The sequence below is a fragment of the Poecilia reticulata genome, linkage group LG17 (assembly GCF_000633615.1).
Source record: "Poecilia reticulata strain Guanapo linkage group LG17, Guppy_female_1.0+MT, whole genome shotgun sequence".
Taxonomy (NCBI): domain Eukaryota; kingdom Metazoa; phylum Chordata; class Actinopteri; order Cyprinodontiformes; family Poeciliidae; genus Poecilia; species Poecilia reticulata.
The window spans coordinates 19,429,186-19,440,322 of NC_024347.1; the positions used below are offsets into that span (position 1 = coordinate 19,429,186).

The 11,137-nt window shown below is 36.2% G+C and overlaps 1 protein-coding gene across 1 annotated transcript; it reads right to left on the bottom strand.

Moving 5' to 3' along the window:
• Window positions 1-2,327: 2,327 nt before the first annotated feature.
• On the bottom strand, window positions 2,328-9,028 carry aqp4 (aquaporin 4). The gene is made up of 5 exons (XM_008434068.2): window positions 8,808-9,028; window positions 8,027-8,444; window positions 7,770-7,934; window positions 7,163-7,243; window positions 2,328-3,922 (listed from the first exon to the last, which is right to left on the bottom strand). The coding sequence occupies exons 1-5, from the start codon at window positions 8,861-8,863 to the stop codon at window positions 3,668-3,670; spliced, it is 975 nt and encodes a 324-aa protein (XP_008432290.1). The 5' UTR covers window positions 8,864-9,028; the 3' UTR covers window positions 2,328-3,667.
• Window positions 9,029-11,137: the final 2,109 nt, after the last annotated feature.

Genomic DNA, 11,137 nt, shown 5'->3' on the forward strand with positions numbered 1-11,137 from the left:
TAGGTGCTCAAGCCCCCCCCTCTGCACGTGCCTGCCAGTATGGAACCTTTTGTGTGAACAAACCATCTTAACGGGAAAATATAGTGGTGGATCCAACCTGTTTGAGACTGCAAAAAACTTGCAGCTGAAAACTTCCAGGTGAACAACSATCCTTAACATACARCCAGAGTCACAATGAAATGGTTTAGATCAAAGTACATTCCTGTGTTTGRATTTCAAGGTCAARGRTCAGATCGGAATCAATTTGAGATTGAAATAACTGATGTGCCTCTAGATGTGGAAAACTGGGCGAGACACACACTAACAGACTTGCAGATGTAATTTCAGTATAAGATGTTGTCTCATGTGCCTCAATGCAAAAGCATACCACACATTTTTTTGTTTTGCATAACTCATCAAAATATTCAAATCATACATGTTTATTTTATGTCAACACCTGACATTTTCTGCCAGGTGTTGATCTGGCAGAAAATGGAAATAAAAATACATTGAACTTTGTGTTTGTGACCAAATGTTGAAAACTACAATGTTCATAAATAACTTTGAAAGACACTGTAGTTTCTGTTTCTTTGTTTGTTTGTTTTTTTTTTTTAAGAATTGGTTTCAACATTTTGCTGATGAACCATTTTGGTATGTCAGCAAGGAATCAAACACAGCAAACAACTATTTATCTAGTACTTTGTATAACATTTATTAGAGTTTCCTATTTTCACTGACTGCAAAAACTTACGGGAAGTTTGTCAGCACACCCAGRACATTTGTCTGATGTTTTCTTCCCAGTTTGATTGACGCAAGGCACAATTCTCTCTTTTTCACAGGGCGTGAACACTGTTTAAATTCCCAAAAGTTTTCACTCTGCATTGCCAATAGAAGGCAAATTCAGTAAATATTTAGTATTTCCACACTCCATCCCCAAAATCCTGATAGGCAGCTTGTAATGTAAGTCRAGGATGATGCTGTAGAAACACTTTTGATGTCAAGTACACATTTTAATTTCGAAGAACAGAAACATACCGAGAACACAATTTTGTTCGGGCATTTTGATGAAAAAAATTTGCACCTTTCAAATTTCTAAGCAACTTTTCCAAAATTGAACAAGTTCCAGGAACATGAAGGCTGACCAAAAAAAGAGAGCTACATGATTGACTTGCTTATTCTCCCATTTGACTGCTGGGTTCTGTGTTGGAAGGCAGCGCTTAATCCTCCTGTGTAGTAGTGAATTAATGCTCTGGACAAATATCAAACAGAATACAGCTCAAACTAATGAATAAAACCAACATTTGTCGACCCAACTCTGAAAAGCAACCTCGCTCTATCAAGGCTCACGGCTGCCCTCACCTGGACAAAATGAAAGCACAACACTTCGGTCAACACACCCACTCGGCCAGTAGGTGAGGCTATAGTACCGCACACATGGACACCACCGAAGCAGCGAGGAAGGGATTGATTCATGAGGGAATAAAAAATTTTTTTTTGATTTAACATCAAAATTATACCGCTATTCTCGGCTGGCGAATGTAATATAGTTGCACCATGTAGACAGCTTGCAGGAGGGTCCTCCATGAGAGRAGAAATCAAGAGCACCTCCATTTTTAGCAAAGGAAATTAAGTGCAGACATATAACAGATCACCTCTATTTCCCATCACAGAGTAGTATCATTTCCTTGGCCCTCTTTTGATAGAATGAGATAAAATGGAACTATTCTCAGCAGGGCAACTCCGAGGAGCCCACAAAGTGGACATTTATCTGACAATAGGGACGGATAATCWAGGAATGAAGGGTTCAATCCATCACTAGGCTGGAAAGCTTTTTTTTCAAAGTGCCTGGTGCCTTCTGTGAGGGAATATATAGAGGCAATTTATATATAGAGGCATATATATAAAAAAAATAAAGGGAACACTTTAATTTTTGGCGTCGCCACGCCAAAAAGGCGAYGTTTGTGATTAATAATTGTTGCTGTACAAACTTTTAATTTATCAATTTATTTGACAGGAAAAATGCACATGAGTTAATATTTCTAAATATTAAATTGCCATAAATAGCCAAATGGCTATTATTCATCTGTGGAACTTAACATAATTTCTATTGTTATGAGTTATATTTATCAAAAGCATTGTTTGAACAAAGAAACTAACCAAATGCAAATTTCCTTACATTTTGGGTTAAGTATACTGCTCAAAAAAATAAAGGGAACACTTCAGTGTTCACTTWAATGTTAAAGTGTTCCCTTTATTTGTTTGAGCAGTGTATATTTCTCCTACATGTATGAATGGTCCAATAAAAAAAAAAAAAAAATTAAAAATCAATAATAAAAGAATCCTTGATAAATCCAGAATTTCATTTTTATTAAAACTTAATAACATCTTACACTTTCAAATTGCAAAACAACTGAGGGAATAAAGCAATCAGCCAAACGCACCTTTGTAAATTAAATATTTATGTCATATAACAGCTTATGCATCCAGTGGCAGATTTCATAATGGGTGACACGAGTTACCACCAAGGGCAGCAATTTACCATGGGCCACTATSAGCAATAACAACAATAATAAGAAGTTATCTACAAGTTCCTTCCATCATAAGATTTATATTTCTTATTTGCATGTCAAGGAAAAGAGGAGTGGGCACATTGCTTTTCTGGAAAAAGTGCGTGCAAGAAAATATTGCAAACTATCTTTTGAATGTTGTTTACTGTTATTCACAGTTTTCTTTTTGAAGGAGCCTGAGCTGCATTTCATCATCCTGAACAGCTGGTCAGAGCAGACCTAAATTGGATAGTTTGACACTTGAGAGAGATTTTTGAAAACACTATTTAATTTAYGACGATATCAATCGACTTATTCTTAAAAAAATCTCACAAGTTAGTTCCTTATTTTTTTATAAAGTTCAAAATCTCCATTAAATAGATGAAGTTGCTGTTTTTTCTATTCTTGAAGCATGGTGTTTTACATATATGTACTTGCCCATTCATGCTAGAATTGCCTCTGCATGACAAGTCATACAAGATGCTACAAAAAATACATTTAACCTATAAAGAAAATAACAAGAATTGCAATGAAAGGAAATCAGAAAACAGTCGTACAGTAGCAGACAGTGAAGTGGAGATGAACTTGCAGAAAGCATAACAAGCTGTTTCCCTGATTAATGCACTGAAAATGGAGAGCTCTGTAATACAGCTCTGCCCATGTAGCTTGTCAAAGCTGTCTTACATTGCATCGCATCCGTAATGTGCTTAATGATCACAAGGACAATCCTGCCTTTTATTACACATTCAGAAGGCAGAACAAATGTGACACTAATCCAAAAATAACAAGGCTGCACATTCTTCCTCACTCCTCCGATACATGGGATGACCCCACATAATTGGCTGACCCCCTGGACACATATTTTCCTGCCATAATGCATTGCTGGCTGTCATTTTAGCAGGGTGCATTGTGTGCAGAAACAACAATTCAGAAGGTTCCTGGGGAGGAGTATTGAATCGACTGCAGATGTTTGGAGGATTTAGCTGTAATGCATTAACTTTATGACAGTGGAGGTAATACAGCCTTGTTGTGAGTCTGACAGAAATGACATTCTGCAGGGCGACATGCTCGAGATTGGTACCGCAAAGTTTGATTGCCATTCTTCTTTACAAATTGGTCTCCATTTCCAGTGCACGTGATAGTCATACGGAGGACAGTACTTCTCCGGACGACTCCTGGAAAGAATCGTTCTTTTCCACTTTCTCTGTCAGATCRATGTTGTGGACGGAGCCTGGTTTTATGATGGTCTCCTCACTTTCCACCACCTTGTACTTCCCGGTTGAGTCTTTTTTAAAGACTTGCTTCAGCCTCTTCTTCACCTCAGGGTCAGGACAGTAAAGGTATTCATACAATGCTGCAGCCAAGATTCCTCCTAGAATGGGACCCAGCCAGTACACCTTCAATAAGTGAGAGGAAACACCCTTGTTAGCAAGTTGGTTAATGAGTGACTGTTTCAATATTTAATGTCTGCATTATCTTGCATGTGCCGAACACAATCAGTTCTATTTCATATGACTTGAGTTACACTGTAACATAAGGTGCAGGAAAGWTTTTATAGCACTTAAGGTTTAAACCTGGAGGCATTTTAAGTGATTATGTGATTACGAAGGAAAAAATTMTATAAGGATGCTGTAGTTTTTAAAAAGAATAAACTTGGAGGTTGATATTGGAGTGATGTTAAACATCATTACATCTAGTGTTTGCTTTCTTGCTCTGATTCTAAATTAACCAAACATTTCTGAACAAATTGCTTAGTTAAGGTTGAGGGAAATAATGTAGTCACAACAAAGTCTAATAAACAAGAGAGCTTTCCCCTTTAATGAATGCTTAAGTGGGGGCCAGCAATAGAATCAATTAATCTACAGTATCTAAATCAATAAAATAAATTTTCCAGTTTTATTTACGGGTGCAGATGTTAACAGAACTTGRTCTTCTAGATTTTATTACAAAAAATATTTGACAAAAATCTTCCTTTGATTTTTTTTGGAACTACCTAATAATCTTTAGGTTCTAATTTTACTGTACTTACATACGGTAAATATGTGACCATAAATGGACTGAGCTCAGGACCAGAAATGGTTGAGTTTCAGATTTAAAAAAAGGAGAACGATGAAGGATAAAAAAAATCATACTAATAGAAATAAATATTAATATTGAGCACATTAGTCGATCAAACTAATGGACAGCCAGAAGCCGTGACCTACAAACCCCCTTGGTTGTGCTACTGCTACATTTTCAAACTAAACCATTTCAGTGACTAAACAACAGAGCTATTTTGACAAAACCTCCTGATCTTCAAAATCACACTTTGAAACCAACCTATACAGATTAATGGGAATTAATTACGCTGGGTTAAAAAACAGAACAAAAACTAAGCAAACAAAAGTCACTTTATACCAATTTCCTTTTATAACATTTTTCTTTCATTCGTTAGATTATTTTGTGCTTTTGATGTCTGAGAGAGAATTAATTTAAGAGCAATGTGAGTGTTTAAAAAGTACATAGCATGTTGCAGTTTGGTTTTGCAAGTCATATACTTTGAATATTCAGAGAGCTTCCAAAACAAAGTAGTAAAACAAAAATTCGACTATTGACATACCATTGCTTTTCATGTTTATTTAAGCTAAAATCCTAAAGCTCTTACACTCTTTAGAATGTTATGCCATTCAAATTTGGAGCTGCTAAATAGAGCTTTCATATTTAACCCACCCAACGTGATATAAAGTTACTTTTTTCAGTTTTTTTTTCGTCATCATTCATTTATGTAATGTTTTCACAGATAAACATCCTTGCTTATATTTTATGATTTCTCTAAGCAAAGACTCATGGATTGACTTTCAACTTAGCACTCAACGCTGGCACCAGATGAATAAAACTCTAAACYTTCTTATATTGTAAATAGAAAACTRCATCAACATTTATGTCATTTGTTTATGCAGAYATCTTGAAATCTCTCCATGCATGTTTACTGCCCCCTGCTGTTTTTCATTATTCTGTTTTTCCAAACGTCTGTGAGGAGGTGAGTGTGGAGAGAGCTCGTTGAACATAATTCGACAAATGTTACTTTGAGCATATKTGCTTACAAAAATCTTACATCATTTTATTCAACAGTCGCCTCTTACCCAGTGGTTCTCAAAGTTAAGTGTGACCATTGCCGGCCCAAAGGAACGAGCTGGGTTCATGCTGGCCCCTGTGTNCATCATTACATCTAGTGTTTGCTTTCTTGCTCTGATTCTAAATTAACCAAACATTTCTGAACAAATTGCTTAGTTAAGGTTGAGGGAAATAATGTAGTCACAACAAAGTCTAATAAACAAGAGAGCTTTCCCCTTTAATGAATGCTTAAGTGGGGGCCAGCAATAGAATCAATTAATCTACAGTATCTAAATCAATAAAATAAATTTTCCAGTTTTATTTACGGGTGCAGATGTTAACAGAACTTGATCTTCTAGATTTTATTACAAAAAATATTTGACAAAAATCTTCCTTTGATTTTTTTTGGAACTACCTAATAATCTTTAGGTTCTAATTTTACTGTACTTACATACGGTAAATATGTGACCATAAATGGACTGAGCTCAGGACCAGAAATGGTTGAGTTTCAGATTTAAAAAAAGGAGAACGATGAAGGATAAAAAAAATCATACTAATAGAAATAAATATTAATATTGAGCACATTAGTCGATCAAACTAATGGACAGCCAGAAGCCGTGACCTACAAACCCCCTTGGTTGTGCTACTGCTACATTTTCAAACTAAACCATTTCAGTGACTAAACAACAGAGCTATTTTGACAAAACCTCCTGATCTTCAAAATCACACTTTGAAACCAACCTATACAGATTAATGGGAATTAATTACGCTGGGTTAAAAAACAGAACAAAAACTAAGCAAACAAAAGTCACTTTATACCAATTTCCTTTTATAACATTTTTCTTTCATTCGTTAGATTATTTTGTGCTTTTGATGTCTGAGAGAGAATTAATTTAAGAGCAATGTGAGTGTTTAAAAAGTACATAGCATGTTGCAGTTTGGTTTTGCAAGTCATATACTTTGAATATTCAGAGAGCTTCCAAAACAAAGTAGTAAAACAAAAATTCGACTATTGACATACCATTGCTTTTCATGTTTATTTAAGCTAAAATCCTAAAGCTCTTACACTCTTTAGAATGTTATGCCATTCAAATTTGGAGCTGCTAAATAGAGCTTTCATATTTAACCCACCCAACGTGATATAAAGTTACTTTTTTCAGTTTTTTTTTCGTCATCATTCATTTATGTAATGTTTTCACAGATAAACATCCTTGCTTATATTTTATGATTTCTCTAAGCAAAGACTCATGGATTGACTTTCAACTTAGCACTCAACGCTGGCACCAGATGAATAAAACTCTAAACYTTCTTATATTGTAAATAGAAAACTRCATCAACATTTATGTCATTTGTTTATGCAGAYATCTTGAAATCTCTCCATGCATGTTTACTGCCCCCTGCTGTTTTTCATTATTCTGTTTTTCCAAACGTCTGTGAGGAGGTGAGTGTGGAGAGAGCTCGTTGAACATAATTCGACAAATGTTACTTTGAGCATATKTGCTTACAAAAATCTTACATCATTTTATTCAACAGTCGCCTCTTACCCAGTGGTTCTCAAAGTTAAGTGTGACCATTGCCGGCCCAAAGGAACGAGCTGGGTTCATGCTGGCCCCTGTGTAAGGAATCTAAAAGACACATGTAATCATTGATTTTATCTAAAGAATTAAATATTATAAAATTAAATACAAACTCACAGTGAACCAAAATTATAACTTATAGATCTGTGATATCAACATTTGCTAAACAAACAAAGCTGTGTTACGAGTAGCATCTTTTTCAMTGCACATTCATTTGCTCTGCAGGGTTCAGGAAGCCTCTGGAGATTGGTTGCCATGCGATGGCAGCCTCCAGTAAAGATCTGCACACATGGATGTGAGTTTCAGAGTACACTATCACAGACTGACAAATTACACCCTGAGAATACCTGTTTTCRTTCAGCTAAGGAACCGTCAGCCTTTCTTCTAAGTTAATTCTTGCCCCATTTATTGACGTGTGTGTATCTTTAAAACAGTTTKTTGGTTTTAAAACTGCCTTGTGGAAAGTTCCAGAATCTGTTCATCTATGTCTTATCAMACCTGTCTGATGCTGTTTTATTGTATCACTACTGTGATTTTTGTGTTACTGAGCTAAACTACAGTGAAAGTTACTTACTGCAAATAAGTGTCCTATAGCTACGGCAAATCCAATGGCCAGGCTTGCCGAACCACTTAGGTCTGTGCGTTTGGGATCACAAGTGGCAAAGATAGTGAAGACCAGCTCGAATGTGATGAGAAGCTCCACCAGAAGCGCGTGTCCTAATGAGATCTTAGAGCTCACCTTGAAAACACAATATTCTRTTTAAAAATGATGAGTAACACTTAGATTTGTTACAAAAACACATTGAGCAATGGAGGCGCTTTAGCTGTTACCATCGTCACACCGAGATGTCCTCGAACATCTGCAGGTGTGACTGCATAGAGGATCCCAGCTCCGGTGATGGCGCCCAGGCACTGAGCCACCACGTAGAACACACCTTTTGCCAGGCTCAGTTTTCTAGATACGACCATTGCTGCAGTGACAGCTGGGTTTATGTGGCCGCCGCTGATGTGGCCAAAACACTGAACCATGGTGGCAATGCTGAGGCCAAAGCAAAGGGAGATCAGCACCAAGTTGGTCGGTGGGGGATTTTCCTCCCCTGCGTGCCAGTTGATAGTGGAACCCAGGCTGAGGAGCACAAAGACAACGCTTGCCAGGTATTCTCCTGACACAGCCCTCCAGAAGCTTTTGGTCCATATCCCTTTAAAAGCCACCATTATGCTCTGACGGTTCGAGCAGGACAGAAACCTCCTGGAGAAAACAACAATGAGAAAAATGATTATCCTATTTGTATATTCCTGATGACTGCATGTGGCTGGGAATGTACTGAGCCCTATCAGAACTGCTGCCTCTAGGCAAAACATAACTCCACCAGAAATTTAAGACACCCACTTTCTGTTTCAGAATGTCTCTCTTTAAGCATTGTGTAGAGAGACTAGTATGATAATACATTAAAATGTAATTAATATGTCCAACCATAGATTCTAATTGCTAAACAAAATTTAAAAATGACATGCATGAAGGAAAAATCTTAAAAATAAAATTTAAAGATAAAGACAGATTACTTCCAACAAGTATATTTTAATTTAGCAGTCAATGAATGCTAAAACTTACCAGATGCAATGACGTGTTCTGTCTCTCTCTGTCGTCTGTGATGCAATTTCATTCATATGTCCTGGTGATTTGTCAAATTACGAGAGACAGCAATTCCTTGATTACATCTGTGCTTTTTGAAGCCCTAATGCTTGTGGCATACAGGGTTTCCAGAAGACCAGCAGGTTGTTTGAGTGCAGAAGTGCAGCTCGGAGCGACACATGGTGCCGTGGGACAGCAACCAGCAGCTTTATTGGGCGGATACCAAATCATCCCCTCACAGGAATTAAACAGCCTGCTCCTCAGGGGGGGTGGAGTTAAAGGGGATGCTTTTCATCTAAGGGTGTCAGCACAGTTAGGCAGTCAGCTTGAACGCTGCTACAGGAGCTTTGCATGATGGCAGAAATGAGAATTTTATTTAAACTGTGCAGATCTAAAAACTTAAAAGACATGTTGTTTCTCCAAAAGCAATTTCAGAAAATAATTACGTAAGAGGAAAATATATACAAACCTCAGSCAAAAAAAAATCTAAACAAAACCCCAAAAAACTATTTAATATGAATATGTAATTTAGACTAGTGTGGATTTTTAAAACACATTTCTGAAAACAGAGCATTTGGAATAACATCTTAGAAAGCCAGGAAGACACAACCATCTGTGGAATGTGACATAGCACGTATAACAGCACCTTCTTGATGTTTGTCACTTTATCTTTTGTTTTGTTAAATGGATGTTGTGCTGCCTCTTGGAAACCAATAAAATCAAMGGATGTAGTGAGAACTTTTGTTACAAAGATCATTTATCTTGGTAAGACGATAGATGACCCTCAAAAAACTTTGAGACTAAGTGAACCGTACCCCCAAAATCCAGTTACATTGCAAAGTAATGTTTCTACATATAAAAATGTCATATTTATTACCATTAATTTTGTACATTTTTGTATCAAAACTCTTGGAAGAGGGACCCCTTCTAGAAACAAAGATATAATTTTCCTTCTGTTCTTCTTTTACCACAGAGCAGCACTTCACATCAAATTATTTCTTTAGTTTGTCTTCTTAATCAGCATGGGAAAAGAATWAAAAAAAGTTTCTTTGAGTTTTGTYAAAAGTCACCTCAACAGTAAAACAGGACACATTTTAGTTATTGTGGAACACATATAGGCTGTGGGGATTAACCTCAACAAAAACCTTTTTAACAGTCAAGGGGTGYAAAGAGGGTTTGAATGGGAGGTTTTATTGATGCATAACAAACCTGTAGAATAAAACATTACTCTCACTGCAAGTCAAAAGAGAAGGAAGAGACAAATGCTTCCAGGACAGGATTTGTTTTCTAAATCATTAATATGATAGCTCTTTAGAGAGAAAGATGACAAAACCAAGATGTTCAACAACACAACATAAAATTAAACAATAGCAACTTTTTTTTTTTTTCTCAAATCTGTCTGTGCTACGAAGGTGAACTTAGAAATGGCCCATGACAGAATATCTGTAACTGATTATTAACAATCAGTAAAACATTAATGTCTTAATCCACCAAGACAATTAGCAACATATAAATACATACAAATAATTACCACAAGAAAAAAAATATTTAAAGTACAAAATCTTATCTAGAWATGCTCATTCTTATCCAGGTTTCAACTGCATTTAAAGATAAGTAAATGAATTGAAATGTCAGTGATGTTGAACAACGACCAGCAGTGCAAGCACTGAACAAACACGCACACTGGGATATTTTTTTTGTGGTCAAACATTTCCTTAACATATTAGTGACCTTGCTCTGGAAGGACACGGCTTTGGGTTTTAATGTGTTGATAAATGTAATATGTTAATATTTGCCTAAGCATTGCCTCACACAAGTTCTATGTTGAACATGGTCCACATGAGCCAACATGAGGATTTAGAGGAAACTCAAGTTGACATTGAGAAGATGTGGCAGATCAACCGGACACAGCCAGCAAAAACTCCGGTCACTCTGGTACTTTCTGTGTTATTTCATGACAAGGACTTCAAACTTTTGAAATGAAATTAAATGCTTTCAAATTTTACAATCASATATGTATAACTTGAAGCTTGATCCTCAAAGGTTGTCTAAATTTTGTTGATAAATGTTCTATTTGAAAAACTATCATTGATCTCATCACAGTTCACACACAGTGCTATTAACTCGCCTGGACTGGAAGTTATTTTAGTAGTATTAGAATACTAATGGATTCCTCAGTGCTAAATGACTTTCTGAACAGTACCTGTTAAAACAGTTCATTATTCCTTTCAACACAACTTTACATTGGGCTTGTAACCCATTTATAATATGTAAATAATTTTAATTATTAGCTGAATGCTGAAAGAAAA